General features: G+C 44.0%; 1 protein-coding gene across 3 annotated transcripts in view; it reads left to right on the forward strand.

Annotated features, from left to right (window-relative positions):
- The window catches only part of KLF7 (Kruppel like factor 7), a 59383-nt gene that overhangs the window by 19222 nt on the left and 17515 nt on the right, over positions 1–22646 (forward strand). For 2 of the 3 annotated variants that reach the window (XR_002439313.1, XM_021398662.1), the window contains exons 1-2: positions 8342–8669; positions 10228–10840. Coding sequence is in view for 2 of the 3 variants with exons in the window: in XM_021398662.1 (XP_021254337.1) it covers positions 8511–8669; positions 10228–10840 (772 nt within the window). In the remaining variant the exon portion in view is untranslated. Of the gene's footprint in view, positions 1–8341; positions 8670–10227; positions 10841–22646 lie in introns of those variants that run through there. The other variant, XM_021398663.1, reaches the window with a different exon arrangement.

A 22646-nucleotide genomic window follows, 5' to 3' on the forward strand; every position in this document is an offset into this window, starting at 1 on the left:
TGAGGCTTTTCGCATAGTTAGATCCTCTAACAAAAGACCAAAGCTCTCGTACGCAGAAAAATCTTGAACTATCCATGTTGGCCGCTTGAATGCTGGGAAGTTGTTAGATCTTCCAGGAATATCAAGACATTGCATTCCTTCTAGGCTATTTTCTGGCTGCTACTACTATTAATAGCTTTGTCCTGAAATAGCACTTTCATATGGCAGCATATTAAAATCCATAACAACTGGGTGGATGTCCACAGTCAGCAGGCTGGATGAGCCAGAATGAGAGCCATGCCTGTGTAAGCTGGCTCACAGAGGTGTTCTGGCACTAGGCAGCTGGTGATGGGACCTGCTGAGCTTTCTTAAGTCAGTCAGTGGGAGGGCTCTTGGTGGCATCTCCTGGCTGTCCATCTTATGCAGCAGCTGCTAGCCATACAGCCTGCTGCAAACTGCTGATGCAGGGATGATCTCTTTCCTTTCATGGGGAGGAAGCACTACCTGGTCTAGGTCTGACAGCACACCTTGACTTACCAATAGTATCCACAAAAGGATGTGCCAGATTCCTTTTTGTTTGGTCTAAGGTATTTTGGGGACAGAGGTCTCCTCGGGTGCCTGTGGGCAGCTGCCTGTGTTGCTAGTGAGTGACCGGGCCGATTCTGGCAGGCTCTTTTCCAATATCCTCCAGCAAATCACTTTAAAAAGAGGACCTCGCTGCTTTTATTGGGGCGCGCAGCAGCAGAAGTGCAGTGTCTGTGAGATTTAAGGCTGGATCAAAATCCCTGATGGCTTAAGTTTTGGAACAAATGCTTTGGCAGTGCAGCATAAAAAAGGAAAACAATGGGAAGACATTCTTGGCAGCAAGGGGATATCCTTTAGAGAGCACCTGCTGTTGAGTAAGAGGCAAGTTTACCTGCAGTGGGATGCATGAAGACTCTTCTTTCTCTGCACAGATGGTGAAAATCCTGGGTAGACGCGGCAGTAACCAGTAAGTGAGTGCCTCCAAATACACTGCTGGCCCACATTAAGAATCCAAGCATCGGGAGGTCTGAAGATGGTGGTGTTTTTAAATTCTTCCAATTTTTCAATTTGGGTCACCTTGTTCCTAAGAAAGTAGACAAGATTTGTAATATAAAATAACAATCTCCAGCTATCAAAGAACATGTCAAATTCTGCTTCATGTAAGCTGGACTTAAATGGTGCTAATTTAGAGCAGAATTTCATGGAGTTTGAGTGTTGGCAAGGTCCTTGGCTGATGTAAACAGGAACAATGAAATCAGTGCTGCTGTGTGCTGATTTACCCCAGCTGAGGATCCGGTTGTGCTTCCCATCGCTTTGTTTCTGGATTGAGTTTTTTCTCGGTGTGATGGTGAAACTTGAGGCTGCTGTCTTCTCTTTTCCTTTCCCAGATTGGCGTATTTATCACAGCAGCACATGCATCTTCTTGCTCTTGTAAGATAACAAATTGCCCAAAAGATATTTAAAAAAGGAGAAAGAAAAAAGCAGCAAATGGCTTTTGTAAGAGTGATTGGACTGTTGCTGTGTTCACATTAGAGTTTAAACTTTAGCCAAGCAGTGCACTGTTCCCTGCGTAGCTCGCGGCAGACTTTGGTCCTATATGTTTATTATGGTTTAGAAATGGTATAAATGCTCTTTTATTCTTTTTAGTTCTGACCTTATTCTACTCCGTATTCCCCTACTTCCTCCTGCTTCCTGTTTGCCAGACAGGTCCCCACCTCTTCCTCCTCACAGCCAAAAGCAAAACAAAAGGTCTTTTTGAGCCGTGAGATGTGACAGTGAATGAGCATCATGTGCAGAGTAGATGCAGTAGTCCCAGCACAGAGATATTGATCGTACAAAGTTAAAGTGAGGAACTACTCCTTTTGGAGTTAGGAATTTAGTGCTATACATCCTCCTGTTTAATATGTTTTTAAGTTTTTGCAGAGGTGACTCACAACGCTCACAACCCAGAACACCCTCTTATGAAATACCGCATGTTGAGTGTATCAATGACATCTCCTCTTAAGATTTTAGTTAATTGTGAAGAACTGTGCTTGCAGATATGTTGTTGCCTGAGCCTGTGAGAGCACAACTGGTATACGCATGTGTGCCAGCTGATGACGAGGAAATGATAAGCTATCTCTGGAGGTTAATGAAACATCTCTAGCTAGTACATTTTTTCATTCATGATCCAATCCGGACTAATTACGAGGAATCCAGTTCTGCTCTGTAACCCCACTGCAATATTTCGTTGGGATGAATCTTAATTGAGGATCGAGACCTAAAATATTGCTCTACTTTGTACATTTCACAGCCGTCAGCATTTGCTTTAAATATCCATTTCCTGTGAGAAGTTTACCACACTCTGGGGCATGCTTTGAACCTGATCCTTTGATTTCAGTGGGAGCTAGAACAGGCAATTCTAGGAGCTAACTGTCCCTTTTTGCTATTTATAATGCTAAATTAAAGCTGCTTCCAAGTGGGACAGCAACAGGTTAAATACGTATTCAATGAGGTTTGGAGGAAAGTTTGTAGTGAGGGCCACTAGCCAGCTCACTCAAAGCCATGCAAGGTTGTTACACAAAGATGTGAACTCTTCAGAAAGATTCTGAAACACACGTTATTTATACGTATTTATGTGTAATTGCTTAAAGTTCTTTTCTATGGCTACTTGTGGTCTGAACTGCGTGGCAGCATACAGTGCATGCTCTGATGTGTAAGCACACATGGGTTTTATCATATTTTGATACTAGCACAATGGGCTGCCTCCACTTTTGAATTCTTCATTTGGCTGTCCTTAATCCTTTGCTGACACTGCTGCTGTTTTTTTGTTGTGACTGCTTCAGATATTTTTTCTATCACTATTAAACAGTCAAAAAAAACAACACAAGCCCTCCAAAGCCCTGGTTCAGTGTTCACAGATTTCTCTCATCCATTTTTTAATCTAGATGCCTATCAAATTCAGCCATGCTTAGCTGCAGTCCTTTGTTCAGTATCTCAAAACTAGTGCACTGAAGCCATCTATGCTTAGAGCCCAAATACCACAGACTTCTAGTGAACAAATATGGCTTCTCCATTTACAAAAATATTTGATTGATAAGATTTATCTAATTATTACTAATTGGGGAACTAATCTTGATTTTGACTTCTTAATTAGATTTGTGGATTATTCTGTTTTTGAGGCATTTGTTTCACTACCCATTTCTGCTGGTGGAAATTGCTAATTTATGGCAGACGTGTTTTTTATCCTTTGAGCTTTAAAGGCTGACCAAAGTCTTTGATGACCCTGGTTACATCGTGCCCCAGAGCAACAGAAAGATGGCTTCTGTTTATATGAAGGTCGTGATGCTGCTCCTTAAGTAAAGCTGCAGACTTCTTACATTAAAGGGTATCTTTGCTTAATGAAAATGAGGCTTCTGACTTCGGTATCTTTTATGGTCAGAAGGAAAATGCTGTGAAGAGAACTCAGGGAGAAAGCCGCTGGGGTCATGATACAGGAGCATTCTTTGAGAATGCTTTTGTGCATGAATAATAGTGAATGAGCTGGTTTGGCTAAATACATTTCCTTAAAAGTTCACTCTTTGGGCTGACACCAAGGGGAAAAAATGGACATGGGTCATAATTATCCGGAACACATTTGCAAACAGAGACTTGGGTTCTGTGTAGAATATTCAACAGAAATGAGAGAGTTAACAGACTTGCCTAGCCCAGACTGCTGGCTGCTGAGACTCGCTCAGCCGCTGTGAGCAGACTGGCCTGGCAGCCTATGCGTGTGCTGGAGTTACCACAGGAAAACAAGGCTTCGTATATCAGCTGATCTTTGCTGACCGTGTGTGTGCCTGATTTTGCTCTTGGCAAAAGCCTGCTTGTTGAGTGTACAGTTAACTTGGATTTCCCTCATATATACAAGGGGCTAGGAATGCATGCAGAGATTTACCATGAGTTAGGTGTCTGCAAGTAGCTTATTGTTGTACCTGAAAAGTGTGGCTGTCTTTTTCTTAAGGAACTGCGTAACATTTAGGCAGGATGTGCTGGCACATGGCCAGGAGTTTTGCCTTTCTTGTCTTTGCAGTGGAAATTATTTGTTGTTGCCTAGCTGAAACTTTTTCTTACTATTCATTCATTTCAGATTGCGGTTTTCCCATTTTCCTGAGCGTATTTAGCAAAACTACTTACTTTAATACTAAAATTCTGTCAATTTTATGCCATCCTAAATGTTGGGCTTCTGATGTGTTGCAGCTTTTGACAACTTGCAACTGCCCAGTAATGGCTGCCAAGAGGAAAAGCTGGAGGTTTTGGCAGCTGGCTGGAAACAGATGACAACTTTGGAATAGATGGGCAAGAGTTTTGGGGTTTGTTGTTGTTCAGGAAGTAATGAAGGCTTTTGGCAGAAGGGAGAAGATGGAGCTTTCAAACCTTGCTTTAGGGTTAAGGGAAAAAAAAAAAAGTGACATTCCAGGGAAGACAGGTTAGTTTTGGACCTCTTACTCCTCTTAATTCAGGGCTGTCTCACAGCATTCCATTCAATATCCAGGAACCAAAATGCAAGTGCCACTGTAGCTGAAAGCTTTTGCCTTTCTGGTGAACAATGATATACTGACACCAGGCACTAGACCTGGAAGCAACCTGTCCTAGTTTGGTCTGAGTAAACCATGGTAACCCTCACCTTAGAATTATTGTTTGGGATGTTTTTGGGTTGGGGATGTTTTCCCTTCCTTTGCAATCTTGAAACTTCTGTAGTTATTTCATGTTACAAATGAGATCCCTTTTTTATTTGCCAGTGGATAGTGATGAGATCACAATGGAGGATGGAATTTGACCTTAGCTATTGCATATATAATTCTGCTTTGCACCAGTAAAAATTTGCTGCAAAGAGAATCCTTTCAAGTACTGTAAACAGAGCTGGTAGATCAGACCTGCTTGTCAACCACGTTTGACATTTTCATTCTCTGTCACTGCCAGATCTAAGTATCCAACTTCTTAATTAGGTTTTGGATAACTTCCAAGATCAGTACTTGATGTCCCATTTTATCTGCAGTAAAATGGCACTTAGAATTAACTAGCACTTCCAGATGAGAACTTCCCATAATCTGCTAGAAAAATTCAGAATCAAGATGTTGTAAAATACTTCAGCATCAATAAAACAGAGGAACCCATTGAATGTGTTGATTAGGTGTCTTCCCCAGCTGGCCTCAAATCACTTTAAGTGTTTGGGCTTTGTTTTACCCTTGACTGAACTTCATTGTTGCTGTGTTGTCCCATCTTTAGCTGCACAAAACATGCAGGAGCTTGAGTACTGTAAAGGCTTTCAGCTGTCTGCAGTTAGGTGAGTGCTAATCTCTGCTGAAAATGGTACATGTATCACATCTCTGCTCTCAAAGGCATGTGTGTGTTTCTCTTCCACTGCATTCTGTAAGATGTAGGTCCTTGCCAGGCATAGAGCAGCACTGCACTGATTGTCTTGTACTGTCAGAAGGATGTGGTCCTGTGTGTGGAAGTGTTGGGTGTGTTCTACTGCTCTGCTGAGGAGGTGGTATGGTGTGGGGAGCAAAGAGATGTGACAACTCACCAGGGTGTAGTCAGGAAATACCTATCATTGTTTGTAGGTGATGAAAATGTACCTCTGTTGGGAAAGTGAACCTTTTTGCAATTGTATCCAGAATTAAAAAAACAGGCTGAGGCCTTGTTGGGAATGCCCGCATGCCAGACGGTCCTCCTTTGCTCACTGGCTTTCTGCAAGTACCCTGAGTTTACCATAGTCATATCCTATTATTTCTCAGCCATTAATCATCATTTATTTTAACTGGCTAAACTGCGGAGCAAGGTGCAAAGAGAATGACCCTTGTTAGTCAGGGCAGGTGGGTTGAAGTAGCTGGGTCACTTTTTATCCTTAGCCTGCAAAAACCATTTGACAGCAGTCAACAGTCTTACCGATCTTCTTATGTCCATGAAGGGAACCATCTTCCTCTTCCCATTACAATTATATTGAAGCCTTTATTGCCACAAATCCTACAGGCACTGGGCAAGAAAATTTAATACCCATCAAGTTCCTTGCCATGTAGCAACCTATGGCATAGAAAGGCTTAGCTCACACGTGAGATGTATTACATCTGTTAGAGCAATTTCCCCATCTATTGCATGAGTGTGTAATGAGAATCTGGACATGCAGCGAAACTGGCAATGACGGCAGGAGCAGCTTGCTCCTGTCTCAGGTAACACTGGACCACTGTCCTCTCAGGCTGGTGGTGGAAGTGGAAGAGGTACAGATTTCACCAGTGTCTGAATCTAGCCATGTGGGCTCATGTCTCTGGGTAGTTGTCAATGTCCTGCTGCTCTCTCACTGAATTGTTAGGTTTTGCTGCACTTGATGGCAAGTAACTTTGTGGGAATGGAGACTGAAGAACTCTCGTGATGCATTTGATGGTCCATAAGACTCGTGGTCTCAGCCTGAGTGGCTTCACCAGCTCAGAGCTCAAGACAAGGGGGTGAGCTTACGTGGCCTAAAAATTCTAAGCCTTGCTGGGGTGGGAGTGAAGAAAACAGGCTGCATTCAAAACACTGTGTGCCTCTCCCCTGGTGATTTGGGCCCGAGTGAGGGGAAGGTCACATAAGGTACTTGGCATGTGCCAGGGAGTGCATATGGGAAAGGAAGCTTTGTTCTGCCGGCTGTGGCCTTCCTCGGCAGCAGGTAGGGCCTGGTGGGGCTACTGCAAGGCTGCAGCCTGAGCCCTCCTCAGGCTTTGTCTGCCATGCAGATGAGATGGAGGTCCTCCGGCTCAGTGCCGCTCAGCTTCCCCCTGTTGACTTGGTGGAGTGGCTGAGGGGGATGGGAGGGAGGGAGGGGATCCATTATATTGTTTCTTTTCCTTTGAGTTGTTTTTTTCACCTCTCTATGGGGAGATGGGCTTGATCCACTGGTTTTGGATTTCTGAGGCAGAAGGCAAGGCATGACCAGCTGGTGTCTTGAAATGGCACAGGTGCAATGGCTGCGGGAGGGGGGAGCCAGGAATAATTACAGGTTTCTGAAGCATCAGGCTTTGCCTGAAAAGGGCTCATTGAGAAACTGCTCTTTATGGAAAATTAATGGTGAAGCTGAGAAAACTGTCAGGCCTACTATTGTTGTCACTGGGCTAGTTGTGCCTTAAAGGAGCAGCACCTCCTGCTTGCATCCGTGGGCCTGCAGAACCAGCGTGTAGCTTTCTGGTCCTGGCAACTGAAATCTCCTGCCACTGTTGTTGCATTTAATGGCCTTGAGTCCCAGTCTCTTTCTTTTTTTCCCCACTTCTATCCCTAATTTCTGATTATGTAAGGCTCCACTTTGGAAACCTTCTATTTATTAGGCCCCTGGACCTATTTCTGCCCCACTGGATGAAGGCTAAGTGAGCCAGAAAGCCCAAATTACATCATATGTGGAGTTAAAAAGCATCATCTCTTTTGTTTTATGTGTGGGATTAGTCCTGAAGAACTGTGGGGTTCACTTGGAAAGCTGCCCCCAAACCCATTAGGATTCATCTAGGGAGAGACCAGATCCCCAACTACAGCCATTCTCCAGTCCCAGAACTCCATGTTAAGCAGCACACAGGCTTTTTATGTCCATGAGAGCTGCTCTCCACTGTTACTGTGAGCAGCCCCAGCATGGCTTCCCTCATTGCTTGTACCAAGCTGTCTGCTTTCCAGGGGGAGAAGAGTGAGCAGGGTCACTAGGTGCTGGTGCCACAGGGACAGCATGGGGGCTGTCTGCTGCTTCCTCAGGAACTAGTTCAGATGGACCGTCAGGAACAGGAGACTCCTGAGTGAAAGCTGAAAGCCTTGTCCCCTGCCTCTGTCCCTTGGGGAAAGTCCTTGGCCCTGAGTTAAGGTAGGCTCAAGGTGAAAAGCTTCTGCTGTCACACAAGCCAGCAAGGTTAGGTAGCAGCAGAACCAGATGCTGTGACACCTTGCTGTGAAGCTTACCGCTGATTCCCATCATTTCCGACTTTCTGCTGTGCTCAGGAAGTGGGGTAGCCTCAGGGGCAGCCAGGCGGATGTACAGGGCCAAGTCACATTGTTGCAGCAGGAAATAGGAACCGTTCCAAAAATCCAGCTGAAGGAGCAGTGGGGAAAGGAGAGAACACAAATGAACAGTTTCTCGTGATGCTTGGAGCAAGGCTGTTGGAGAAATGAGCTGGCACCCCCCCAAGGGGAATCCCCCAAGTCCTGAATGTTGAGTTTGCACTATTAGTGTCCACATCATTGTTCTTCAGTCTCATTCTGGTTAGGAGGTGGAGAAGCAGGCTCCTGATGGTTTGGCTTCAGCTTTTGTCAGCTGTTGTCTATTGGAAATCACTGCTGGAAGAAAAGAAGGTGGGTGGTTGTTGCAACCCATTGGTTTCCTGGGGCAGTGCAGCAGTTTAGTGTTAACCCAGAGCAGAAGACAGCAGAAGACAGAGCAGGAGACAGCAGAGTGCCCAAGTTGTGGGCTGTGGCTCACTAATGCCAGTTCCCAGTTACTTCTGGGAGGGCACACTGGTTGAATCTCTGCTTGCTGAATGTCAGCAGCCCAAAAACTTGCCGACTTCATCTTCCAGGGATTTGACAAAAACAGTTCTTCAGAGATCCCTTTTACAGTAGATAAAGAAGTGAAGCCCCTTGCTAAGTTTGAGCAGCTTGGTTGTTTGGTGGTTTGCGTAAGGCAAGATTGCCAACTGGTAAGTGCAGACACTTTGCATACACAGTGTCATGTGACTCCACTAAAATATAGCACTTCTCACTTGCATATATTGCCATTTTTTTTGCTTTTTGCCAAGTCCATCTCTACAGCTCAGATCTATGATCGGGTATTATTAAGTAATCAAACAGATAACTGTCTGACAGAATCTTTTTCTGAATTCAGAAACTCTGGATGTTATCCCACCAAATCGTATCTGCAAACAGTAGCGTTGCTTCCAGGCTGCATTGAAAGTAGTAATCCTGAGTTAGATGGTAGCTCCCAGAAAGCTGTGAATGGAGCCTTTTTGTGCTCCTATTGAGGTTTGTACTCAGGAGTCTCTGTCTCGCCTCTGATGATAGGAAGCTTTTGTTTCTTGATCAGATGTTGGGCTTCCAGGTTGAGATGTAGTTGGACCATTAGCTCCATTAGGCTGCATTGAATGTTTTTGCCTAAAATCCCTTCCTTTATATCTTTAAAGTGATCCCTCAGGAGTAGTTTTTAAAAGTTTCAAAAAAAATCTCTGTTAGTATGTGTGTTTTTTAAATCCTGTAAAATTGCAGTGATGGTATTAAACCAGCTATCCTTTCAGGTGGCAAGAAATGAAAAACAACACTAATAAACTCCATTAAAAGCTCCCGAAACTACAGACGACAGCTTTCTATAAGTAATAAAAGTCTATAATGTTGGTTTTGGAGAACGCTGGGCAGTATGATGGTGCCTGGAGGCTTTGTTGGTGCTAGTGCTAGCTTAGGGCAGCTCATGCAAGTTACATTCAAGTAGCAGGCTCACCCCATCCTCATGCTGATAACCACTGCTATGGAGATGCAGGAGCACATTTTAATGCGGCAACATCTCTGCCTGCATTTTCACCTGCTTTTCAAGATGCTATGTGTGCGCTTATGTGCAAGCGTGGTGTTCTGTATACAGGAGGTCTACTTGGTCAGAGGTGACAAAAACCCTCTAGAAGAGGCACTAGGTCCCCCTTTTCTTGTCACGTCTTCATCTTCTCTCAGCCCCTTCAAACAAGCTATGCTGTTACTGGGAGATTTTCTCTGTCTCCTCTTTCTATCTTAAAATTATATACTTCAGATTTATGCCATTTGAGGAAAAGATTGGAGTGAAATACAATATGTGTGAAGAAAGAGGAAGGAATTTGTTGGAGAGGTGACTTTTTGTTTGTATGTGCCAGGAGATTGGGCAGTTTGAGTAGTTTAATGTGGAGGTGATTGTTTGCCAGGTTACATTTGAAATGAGGCAATGTGCAGATTTCCATGAAAATTTAGCGGGTGCTTTCTGGTTGTTATTATCTTCATTAGCGTATAATCCTCTGCCATACACAGATATTCCCATACCCTGTGTCTGAGCAGCTTCAGACAAGTGCCAAATCCCCATGTGCCTCCCAAGAAGCAACCTTCTTGCAAGAAGGGGCTGCTACACATGAGTGCTGTCTCTAAATGGCTCCGGACCATGTTGTTCTCCTGCCCTCGAGGGAGCTGTGCTGTGATCTCTCTCTAATAGTGATTTCTTTCCCTCTCTTCTCCCTTCCCCTCCTGCAGACATGCCTCGAGTTGGAGCGATACCTTCAGACTGAGCCGCGGAAGATCTCTGAGAGCTTTGGTGAGGACTTGGACTGCTTCCTTCATGCCTCCTCAGCTCCAGATGCAGAGGACAGTATCCGACGGCTGGACCCCATTCTTTTACCAGTGGAGACCAGTATGTGTGACAAAAGCGCCAACATGGACATTATCCTCTCACGGGACAAGCTGCTGTCTGAGACATGCCTCAGCTTGCAGTCCACCAGCTCTTCCACAGAAAGCTACACGGCTGTCAACCAGGCCCAACTCAATGCAGTAACCTCATTAACACCCCCTTCCTCTCCGGAGCTCAGCCGCCACCTCGTTAAAACCTCACAGACTCTCTCAGCGGTGGATGGCACGGTGACTTTGAAATTGGTGGCCAAGAAATCTTCCCTGAGCTCCATGAAAGTGAGTGTAGCAGCAGCAACCACGGGGACGATAAAGAGCGGGCAAAGTGACAGTGAACAAGGAGGACCAGGGGTGGAAGCGTCCCCGGAAAACAAGAAGAGGGTTCATCGCTGTCAATTTAATGGGTGCCGGAAGGTTTATACAAAGAGCTCCCACTTAAAGGCTCACCAGAGGACTCATACAGGTACTTGTGTAGGATGCTTCTCTCATCTTGTCCTCCTGCCACCTAACTGTAACCATCTCCTTTTTTTTTTCATTTAGAAAAGAGAAAAAAAAAGCTCTTCTGAAAAGTCCAAGCCTCTATCTATGAAACAGGGCAATGGAAAAATATGGCAGGCCAGCAAGTGTATTCTCTTTTCAACAGAACGGAGAAGTTCACTGTCTACCATCAATATGTTGAGTTTTCATGTGTCTTATGGGCTTGATGGTGTGTAATTTTAGGATACTTAAAGGGTGGAAGATGTATCATTTATTGTAGAACTGTGGGCATGCCAATTTGTGTTTTCTGCACTCAGTTCCACAAGACAGCTTTAAAAATGTTAATTTTAGTAAAGTGTTAATTGCTTCAAATAGAAAATACCGTGGGTAGGTTTTTGCTGCCTTCTGTGTAGGGGAAATTAAAAAGCATATTTCAGTTCTGAGATATACAGTTTAGGAATAATGTTTGTGTGAGAGGAGGCTTGTGTGTAGATGCAGATGTGTGCATACACAGATACTGTATCTTTGAGATCTTGCTATTTTGGGATACACTAGTGATGAAATACTGTGAGAACAAATGGGAGAATTACATTGAGTTTGGATGGAGTAGTGTAGGTAGAGAGGGAATAGGATGTATGGAAAGATACCAGGCAGTTATTTTGGATAGTATTGATTAATGATGCATATGAGCTTTACTGTGTAAATGTCTTGAAGCATACCAAATTGGCTTCAGTTTGGCCGTTCAGCATCCCTCCTCTCCTGTCGTTTGTTCGCAGCCAGTAGCTTTTCGGCTGGCATTCACTGGCAGTAATAGCCATGCAGTTTGCTAGCGTTGCTGCTTTGTTCTAAGCCTCACATGTGAGATGATAAATTCCCATTAGCACTATCTTATCATGTGATTATTCTTGTTTCCAGAGGGATTGCTGTAATCAGTTTTCTCAGTTTTACTGTAAAATGTGTGGTCTCTTACAATAACTGCACATTTAATTCATGATCTTATCATGCAGGCAGATTCCTAGAAGCGAGGTTGTTCTTGCAAGGTAGAAAATAACATGTTGGACCGGTGCAGTAAATCAAACAAATGTGTGGGCTGTTAAGAGAGCTGCATCCATCATGTACTAGGCAGCACTGTAAAAGTTACATGGTCTGAAGTATAAATCATATTAAGACATAAAGGTATTGTTTTTGATCTTTTAATATGCTCTTTCTAGTGCTTTTACTGGGGATAGCCACCTTACCAGGAGTGACCTCACTTGCAATTCTGTGATTTCAAAGCCAGTGAAAATATTGCTTTCATTTTAAAACCTGCAGTGATATGGTCAGGAGACTCCTTGTGATGCCAGTGCTGCTGTGAGGGTAACCACAGAGACACAGGCTCCTCTGGGGCTGCCCAGGAGGATGTCCCAGAGGAGGCCTCCCTGTGTGCAGGCATAAATCTGGGCTGTGAGGATTGGCATGACTGCCTTGTCTGTTCAGATGTGGCCCCTGCGTTCCTCTTCAAGCTGCAAGTGATAGTCTTACATGGCTGTTCCTGAAGTGAGCCGAGGATGTGACATGATCACCTAGGAGGGATAAACTTGTGGAATTTCTATGTTTTTATCACCCAGCAGGTGGCAATGGGGACAAGGAATCCTGAGAAAACTCTTGTGAATGCAGCCACTCTTGTAAGATCTCCACCCTTTGGAGTCAAAATCATGCAAGATTTTGCATGCTTTTGAACCCATCCTTAAGTCTGGTTGAATTTTGTGTCCTTCCCCTAAATAACATCAGCATGTCAAATCTTGTGTTTTGCAATAATTCCATGATAAGAAACATTTCTTGCTGACACCATGACACTTTCATAGAATAACCTTAGCCTGCATACAGTGCCATTAATGTGTGTGTGTCAGTCCATCCACAGCAGCACTCAGCACAGTGAGAAGGGCAAGACCGTTTGCTAGCTGATGGGAAGACCTGTATGGGATGAAGTCACTGCAGCTGTGTGGATACAGCTCCCATCACCTCACATAGTGGATTCTGCTCTCTCTCTGAGCTTGCCAGTTAAACCACGCGTTTAACTAGTCTGTAAACCATTTACTAGTGTATGGAGTTCTTGTTTTCATCCACTAAGTTCAAGAGAGGTGGCAAAAGTTGTTAGGGAAAAACAGGAAGGTAGTAGACAAGAGTCGAGAGAGAAACCCAGAGGAGGAGCCTTCCTCTTTGCAGCCAAAGCAGCATCCTATACCCAGTTACATCCCAGCTGTCCACAGCTGTGTAGAAAACATCATTTCATTTTGCAGCATGGACGTGATACATCCTCATTGTTAAACTCTTGGCTGCGGGCGCTGGGAGCTGGTAGGAACCTGACTCCCTTTACACTCAGAGGAAAGCTCAAAGGTATCTGAGTATCTTTAGGTTACATCTTGGGAGCAGTCTGAGTGAATGTTGGGAGGCGTGTGATAGGACTATGTAACTAGCTTATTTGGGTCCAAGCACAAAGTTATTTAGACCCCTTTGTCCTGTTTCAGTGCTCTGTTCCTTTGAAATCACTGACAACAGTCAGAAGTGGTATAGTCAAGACATTACATCTTTTTACTCTGAGCTCTGCAGTGGGGTTACCCCACAGGGAGCTCTGGAGCTTCCTGTAGAAGAGAGGGACAGAGGGGATGAGCTGTGGAAATTGGGGATTGAATTGTAAATGGCAGGACTCCCTCCTTTTCCATGCGTGTCTTTGGTACTAGGGACAAGCAGCCCTATTCTCCATCAGTGCTTTGTTTTTTCGCAGCCGGCCTGAAACTGTGGCGAGCCACATGTGATGTGAGTTTTGAATGCGCCCAGCAGTGCCAATAGCTAGTAGCCACTAGGCTTAGTCAGCGACTGAGCCAGAGGGTCTGAAATGATTGCAAGATATTTTCCTTTGGCTGGTAGCTTGTTAGTATGTCAGGAGGGAACAGTTTGGCAGTGTGGGCTCTGTGCAAGAGGGCATGAGTGCCCCGACAGACAAAGAACTCTCAGTGTGGGGCAGGGAGGCAGATGCGGGCTGGTCACCCAGCTTGCATGTGCAATGTCCACTTGCTGGATCAAAGGGATTTACTGCTGTGCATGAAAACAAGAAAGCCGCGGGCTGGGGAGCTGCGGGGTGGAAGGCAGCGGAAGGAGGTTGCATTCCTTTCATTCGTATGTAACACTGACCAGACAGAGGCTGGCTGGCCTTCCTCACGGCAGGATGAGCCAGACGGAGCTGGAGGCAATGCAGGCTGATAGCAGCTCGCTGGGTTGGATCCTGACTCCTCCTGGGACTTTGCTTCACTGGGGAGCCGAGACAGTCAGATCCCACATTGCTTGTGGTGCTGTGCTAGCCTCCCTAGTTATTCTCCTGCATCTTCTCCATTCAAAAATTAGGACAGTTCTGTAAGGCCCATCAGTGGTTGAACTGGTTATGAAAACATCTTCTCAATGACCTTTGAAGAGGGAGAAACAATTATCTTTCTGGGAGAGAATTCAATCTGGAAGGGAAAGGGGAAACATTGTCTGCGTAGAATGGGAAATAAAAATATTTGATTGGATTCGAACAAAGTTAGAGCACCTAAAGTGAGGGGTGTGTAAAGGAGCTAGGAACAGTGTTAGGACTGTCTGTCTGTCTGTCTGTCTGTCAGAGGGCAGCGAAGAAGCCATGCCGGAGTGAAGTGGTGGCTGTGCTTGTAAACAGGAGTATAAGGTGAGCTGTAGGATTGGAAAGGCTGTGCTGCCAGCATGGGGGTGAAGCAAAAACACCTCACAAAGGAGCCACTGGGACTGGCACTGTAACCCAGTTGTAACACATTCTCTCACACTTATTCACAGAGCAGACATCAGTGTCTCCTTTAAGAGACAGGAATTCTAGTCCAGCCTGCACACAGGCATGGAGATGAATTGCCAGTGTAATGGAGAACAGAGAGGGAAGGAATTAGCATGAGCCAAAGAAAATGTATAGTCATCAGTACTTCCTAAATTAGAAAACAGGATATTGCTGGTGAGTATCTGGATGCAAATATGTCTAAGGGGGAGCTGGCCTGTGACCTATGGAAAGATTAGTCATGAGGAAGTCACTGATTCCCTTGGATCAAAGACCCGTGGAAGAGATTTCTATCTCCTGACCAAACAGCTCACATCAGCCTTCCTTGCCGTAATGTACAGGGAAAGGTATGAGGTGACGTGGATGCTTTATGGCCAGAGATAAAGCATCGTGTATAGTCTAACTGGCAAATCCTGAAGACTGCGGTAATGATAAAAAGTGACCCATAGAGTGTTTTGCTGGGGTTTGCATTTTGTGAGGATCAGCTTTTGAGGTTTTTTTAGTTTACACATCTAAAACCAGGATATTTAATACAACCTAAAATCAACTCTACTCAACGTAAGTTTACCACCTCACATCTTTATTTAGGTTTCTAAAGCCTAAGACAAGCAGGAGATGCTCATGTAAATAGATAGTAGGAGTCTACATATTCTCTTAAGATTGCACTTACTTAAGTGGAGTTTGTTTCGCATTGTCATGACATCTTATTTTAAATTATAGAGTTCTTTGATCCAAAGTGCTGGGTGAGAGTAACCAAAACAAATAAATCCACCCTGCAGAAAAACACATTACTGTGTTTGAAGGAAAAAACACAAGAGGTACACAAGAGTATTAGAAAGAGCATTAAAGAAAGCAAGGATCTTGAGGTGGGATTTAAAATGACAGAGAAGAGTTTTCCAAAATTGCTGGGGCTAGAAATGGAAGCGTCAAGAATTTGGAAATGATTGGAAAAGAAAGAATTGAGGTGGGAAGGCTGGCTGATAAATGAAGAAGATTAATTTGAAGTGAAAGAAAAATAGAGAAAATAAAGACTCTCTGTGTCAGTGATAACCCATGGGTGGGAAGCTGCAGTGCTGTGTTGTGCTAATGAGGTGGCACTGGTGAACAGAGAGCTGAGGATGAGAAAGAAAATACAAATGGCCAAGCAAAGCACGAGTTTGCAGGATGCAAGCATCTGAATAATGAGTATGGAAAAAGCAGTTGGGAGAACAGTATATCTAGAACAGGAACAGTAAAAGCCACGGCCCAGGAATTTTTTGTTGTACAGCAAGAGATCCACAGCTTTGTCACAGTTCCCCAGCTCTGCATGCAGGGCTGGGACATGGCAAATGGACACAGAGGATGCTGAAGCTCCCATGGCAGCAGCTGAAGCAGGGGGTGAATGTGCTGCTGGAAAGAAAAGCAAGGGAACTGAGGCAGGAGGGGTGTGTGAGGAAGACCTTCATTCATGCCTGGGTTTGTTCTGAGGTATAGTTCTATCGCCAAATTGGAAAGATGTGTTTCGTTAGTTCTGTTTTCTTTTTTAATTTAATCTAATTAAAGCTGATTAAAAGAAGCCCAACCTGATCGTGAGCTCTTCAAAAATGTTCTCTTTTTGAAGCCATTTAGCCATTTGGCAAGTTTAGAGGGAAGTCTTATGATTTCACTGTGCTGGGCCAGAGCCTCGTTTTGTTATTACAGTGAGAGCTCAGGCTGAGACAATGCGCTTTGTGAGTGACACAGACAGCAGGAGAGGCCCTGCCAAAAGCAGCCCTCGGCATTTAACACACCCGTTTTGTTCACCATTGCTTGGTTGCTGGTACCGTAATCCCTAGTCCTGTGTTTCTGCTTCATCATTTGCCAATTCAGTAGCACGGGTAGGGAGACGGTCTTAATATTGGGGCTTGAAAATAGAAACAAGTATTGTTTTTTTGTTTCCCATATGAGATGATTTTTGGTACGAGAGAGACTTAGAAAGTGATGCTTGCTGTCTGTTAGCAGCAGCGGGAGGGAGGGTGCAGGTGCCTCCGAGTGCTACAGCAGGCCACTGCTCATTTGTCGCCCGGTGTTTTCCTCATATCCATCCGTCCTTGAACCCCTCAGAGACACCCAGCAAAGGGGATGGAGGATGTGGCTCAGAATACCACCTCAAAGTAGCAGATGGTGCCCATGGTGTAGCACCATGGTATAGTCTGAAAAATGTATTCAAAGGTAGGTGAAGGGCAAGCATATGATGCAGCCTGAAGGGCAGATTTCATGGTGTAAAATTGTCTGTTTCAGTTTTGTTAGAATTCAGGAGAAATTGTGTTTGTGTCTTCAGATGATTCCTGTCTAACACCACTGTCAAAAACCAGTTGGTTACCAAATGTCAAGCAGGAAATGGTAGTGTACAGCTGTAGTCTGAAATAAATATGAAACAAGAACTTTGAGTGAGGGGAGTTTTAAAGGCCTGTGCAGCCCTTTTGGAAAGGGGAGGACAAAATGCTGCGCAGGACTTTCTTTACCTGTAGATCTCTGAGCATCCTTGCTCCAGTACACCTGGACTCACTCCTATTACCAACGGAGAGAACTTAATAGATTAGCTGGACAATTTTGCAATGTCATTCTAGTTTTTTATGGTGATCTTAAGTGACCATTAGAGCACTAGAAGCACGTATTAGTTCTTGGAAATGAATGTCATAAAAATACAGGCATTCATACCTGCGTGTACTTTTGTTCAGTATGTAACTGCGTGGAACTGCGTTATGGTTAATTCTCCATGAATTTCCATTTGGATGCCTTCTTGTTGGTCACCTGCAGCTTAGCTAAGCTTTTCCTTGAAGCTGAAATTTTCCACATTTGATAATTTTCCAATATGGTTGCTGTTTGTTATTTTAGAAGTTGGAGGAAAAATATTTGTTTTTTTTTTAGGAAAATGTGGCATGTGTGCTGGGGATGGGCAGGGAGAAAAGGGCTTTGCTCAGTGTAACAAGCTGAGCTAAAACTTGGCCTATGTAATGGGAAATAATAGCCTTTGAGTAGAAGACTCCTATGTGCGAATATCTGGTTGAAAATTAACTTGAGTGGACTAAGCTGTGATCTGTCATAAGATGACTTGCATTTTATTGTTAATTCTTTGCAAAACCTGAAGAACCACAAAGGTGATTCTTTTCCGGGGCTTTGTTTGCCTTTGGATGTGTGTTAGGAAGTTTGTCTCATGCAGAAGATGTCTATATTTTTTAAGATTTCTCTATGAAGATGCAGCGTCACCCAGCAGTGGGGTTTTGTAGTACATCTATGTTGTTCTTCATTTGCGCTCCTCTGGCAGCATGAATGACCTGGGTGACTTCCAGCCACGTGCTTGCATCTCCCTTAGAGCTGAGGAAGGGGTTTCATCTGTGACCCCCCCCCCCAAGTCAAATCTAATATTTGAATGGATGAAAGCATCCTGGTCTTTTTTCTTTTTGTTCTTGAAAAAAATTGAGAACCAGAGTAGAATGGGTATTATTTTCCCTTGTGTTTTATTCCTGTGCTGCCTCTGCTACTCTGCATCACCTTTCTTCTGTCATCTTTCTCTGATTTTTCATTGGCAAAGGGCAGAAAAGGAAGTGACATGAAAACAGAACCATTGGCACTGCAATGGTTTGAGTAATTGAAAAAACACATTCATTAGCAAAATGCGGAGCAAAACCAATTTAAAACGTTTATAGTTGGGAAAATGGATGTCTCTTCACTTGTTTTTTTTTTTTTTCTTTTTCTCAGTTTTAGTCACTGGTAAATAGCTTTTGTGTTTGCCTTTGTTTTTTGCATGGTATTTCCCAGAAACTCCTGGACTAATATACAAGTGTCCAAGGAGCAGATCTTTGCTGCCTGCTCCACATTAAATATACATGCACCACGTTCCATGAAGGGCTCTCACCATTGTTCACCCCCCAGTATAATTTACTAAAAAAAAACAAAGGGAAAAAGTCTATCGTGGAGTCCTGGACAAATCTGACCTGGTGAACTGTTGAATTTTTCTCCTTTTTCATCTCCTGCTGCTGCTGCTGCCTCACCTTGCATCTCTGAGCTCACAGAGCTGCGCTGAATTTGAAACCAAAAGCCCTCAGTAGAGATTTTTTTTTAAGTTCTTACTGCTCCTCTTGGGGACCAAAGCAATGGCAGCCTGAAGCAGCACAGAATGTGTAATTAGGGCAGGCAGTGATGCCTTGCTGGCAGTGCAAGCAGGAGGAGAGGAGAGGAGGGGATGTGCTGCGCTCTGGCTCGCACGAAGCACAGGGCGCTGACAGCCCGGCCCGGTACCAGCCCTGCTGCACAGCTGCTATGCCCTCGCGTTGCCAAGCAACTCCATCCATCTTTTTTTCAAAACATTTTAATTTTCCTCCCCCCTTCTCACTCCTTCTGAAGGGCTAATTGGGGAGCCGCGATGCTGCTGGGTGCCGGCGGCCGTGCCACCCAGCTGCTGTCCCCTGGGCTGGCAATTAGCAGGCAGGAGGCCGGGTGTGCACCCGGGCTGGCGCCAAGGGGACTTGGAACAGCAGCAGTGTTTCGGGGCTTTGTCGCTCAATGGGAGTTTGAGTAGGCCCAGGGAGGTAAAGGCTGGCGCCGGCCATCCCGTGCCTGGTGTGGGGCAGGGGTTGCAATGGGCTTTGTTTCAGGTGGCCTCGCAAGTAGGATAGAAAATGGAGTATTCCCATCTCTTTGAGTGTTGCTGCATGTGTTGCTTTCCTCTGCATTTCAGCTAGACAAGTAGGCTTTGTGGATGTGTGTTATGTGCTTGTGTGTCTGCAAGAAATAAGGCTGAAAAAAATCATTTATTTTCACATCCTCTGCAGCTGGCTTGGTAGAGAAGCTTTGACAAGGGCCCTGGGGACTAATCTGGAGCTTTGAGGTTCGTGGAAAGACTGATTGGACATCGGATCTGGCTCTTAACCTCTTTTTCCCCCATCTCTAATATAGACATGATTAGAGCCATCTCTCTATAAGGGCACTTCTGACCTTTTTGGATGAAAGGAGCTGTTCATCATTCACTGAAATGTACTTCTTTTACACTTGATCATCCCTGCTCACTTATAAATAGGTACAACCTTCTCACATTGTGTTTTTCACAATTCTGTCACATTCTTCTCCAGCCCTGCACTGTCTGCTGCCAGCTTTTCTCTTGTGCTTTGTCACCCTTTCAAAGGCTTTTCCTTCTTTCCAGCAGGTGGCAAAACTGTGAATAAAATGGTTTTTTTTTCCTTTTTTTCTCTTTTTTGGTAGAAAGCATTGCTGAGCCACTTAAAATACTGACCGTGGCCCTCCTTGCCTTCCTTTGTCATAATAAAAATAATAATTACGCTTGCTATTTCTCCAACAAAAATCAATTAGGATTATATTGAGGAATGAAAGGCTCAGGAAAGTATCTGAAATTGATTTTTATAATTAGTTTTACTGGTTGATGGGTCGCATGCACATATGCTTAAACAGTGGCATTGACTTCCAGAGGATATGTGTATTAAATAGCCTGCTCTTCCTTTTTGCTGAAGGCATGAGCCTTCCGATCTTAAAAAGAGGGTGATGTTGTTGTTTGCTGAACCACAGCTGCTCTGTAGCTTTTCTGTGAAGTCCCGAGCAAAGCATGTTGGAGACTTGTGGTGGTAACTTGCTGAATTTGTTGTGAAAGTAGAGATATTTGACAAGCAGCAGATCTTGGGCTATTCCTCCTCTGCATCTCATGTTTGAGGGAGTGTGCACATGCAAAGGGGGAGGATAGACACAGGTGTAAAGGAGACCTACTTGCTTGGGAGCTTTTGTTTTTTCCAGATTCTTTAAATCTGAATTTCCTTCTGCAGCATGCTCCTGTTAAATATCACGTAGCACTTTCCATATGAAGAGAGGTGTGACCAGTCACATTTTCTGTTGTGCCATGTTATGTGCGTTGATATTCAGCTAATTAGAAGAATTATGGCTCGGCTTCATTGGTATGCCACATATGTAGCTTGTAAAGCTCTCAGGGACCCTTACAGATGAAGAGTGCTACATAAATATAAAATATTGTTAATGTGATGTTCCACATTAGGCTTCCCATTGTGCTGTGACAGACTTTTGTAATAAACTGTAAAGCAAATACAAATGTCTGCCTGGCATTTCTCTGCAAGGCAACTTGGGGGGCCGCTTCTCATTGCCCCCCTGGCTGCTGGCGTTCCTGAGCAACTTCCTTCTGCATGGACAGCACCCCCGGCACAGGGCTGTCCCACCAGTGACACTGCAGGGATGCGGTGTGATGGCGCATTCCCAGCCACCAGCCCTGGAACCCTAGGTCCCAAAAGGATTTCTCAAAAAGGGTGGCAAGGAAAGTTATTAAAACACTCTCTTAAAAAGCCAGTGGGACTGCTTGATTCTTCACACATTTCTTTGTACAACTCAGGCTCTCAGAGCATCCTTATGGGAGAAACCCAGGTGAGAAATCTTGCGTTTAATTCCTCTTTCAGTTGTAATTTGCAGTTTGTCTGGTTCTCTGGGAATGCCAGTCTTAGAGCAAGGATAGCTAAAACTGTTTTTCAATACATTGAGGCTTTTTAGAACTGGTTTCATTTTAAGTATTTTTTTAATAACAGAATTTAAAAAGGAAGGAGTTGTTTTGAGTTTCTTTCATAGAATTTTTATTTTTAATTCTGAAACTGTATGTAAATAATTCACCGTGGATTAGAACACATGGTGATTTTTCAGGGGGTGTTTATTTTTTTTAAAAAACTCACATTTTTTTTTGTGTGTACATCCCATACTAAGGAGCTCTTATAGCGTAGCATAACAAACATTCTATTTGATTGTCCTTCAAAATGTGCATACAGACAGGATGTGTTCTTTTCCTCAGTTTCTTTAAGCCTTTTTGGCTAAATCAGTCATTCTGATAAAAGAAACCTCTTAACTGTACCGTATTTTAGCACTGAGGTATCCTAGCAAGAGTTTTTGACTGTGATTCTCCACTGTACTTTTTGGGGTTGGTCTCTTTTTGAAGATCATTGGAGGACTGTGGGGCTTTAACAGCTGCTTGTTTTACAAAGCATGCTGTAATCAACATGTTTGTGCTGTGGTGTTTAAGTTGAGGTACATGGGGAGCTAGAAGGAAACAAATAGGCATGGATAATCAGAATATGTTTCTTTACTTACAATTCTGTCAAAATACAGGATGAAACTGAAGCCCTAATGGGCATGTTTCCAATGGAGCCAGCCATTGGGTTTCACCTCTCAGCACAGCTAGCCTATGTTGTCTTATTGCGCACATGCCCAAATCTGCAGGGTTTTCTTCTAGAGTCTTCCCTCTTGAAATCCAGGGAATAGAGAGTAAACTCCTTTCTCTGTTTAGTTTTTTTTTTGTTTGTTTTGTTTTGTTTTAATAACTAATGTTTCTAGTTAAAGGGCTGCCAAGAGAAGTTTAAAATCATGACCCTGGGTTATCTCTAAAGCAGAAGGCAAATGATCTCTAAGTGTTATTGCTTTCTTCTTTAAAATTTCCGTATTTTGGGGGGGAGATGGTCTCACGGATTTTTTTAAACCCTCGGGGTTGGCAATAAATAGTGCAAAATATAAGATATGTAATATCCCTAGCATCTTCCATTGTGTACTGTAGTTTTGTGGTCATGACAACGTCCTCAGCTGATCTTGGTCATGTACCTCCATGTACCTAATATTTCTACTAATTGATCTCTCTTGAAAACACCCCTCTGAGATGTCTGTAGTGAACAATCTTCTTACTCCTTGTACAAAAGAAATATGCCCCACGCCCAGATAGTTTCTAAAGGTCATACATGGCAAGGACAGAGGGTCTGGGTATTTTGTAGAGAAGAGACAACATCCCCACTACCTTGTTTTGTGAGAGAATATTTACTGCTAGGGTTATATAGGGTATGCAGTCTAAGTATATGGTAGAGAAAACCTGCTGGTTTCCCTTTTGTGCCTGGCGAGCAAAGATACAGCTGGAGCTGCTCGTCTAGCTACCCTGTACAACCAGAGGAGAGACATTTACTTACAGCTTCAG

This window comes from Numida meleagris, chromosome 5, assembly GCF_002078875.1.
Source record: "Numida meleagris isolate 19003 breed g44 Domestic line chromosome 5, NumMel1.0, whole genome shotgun sequence".
In the NCBI taxonomy this organism is placed as follows: domain Eukaryota; kingdom Metazoa; phylum Chordata; class Aves; order Galliformes; family Numididae; genus Numida; species Numida meleagris.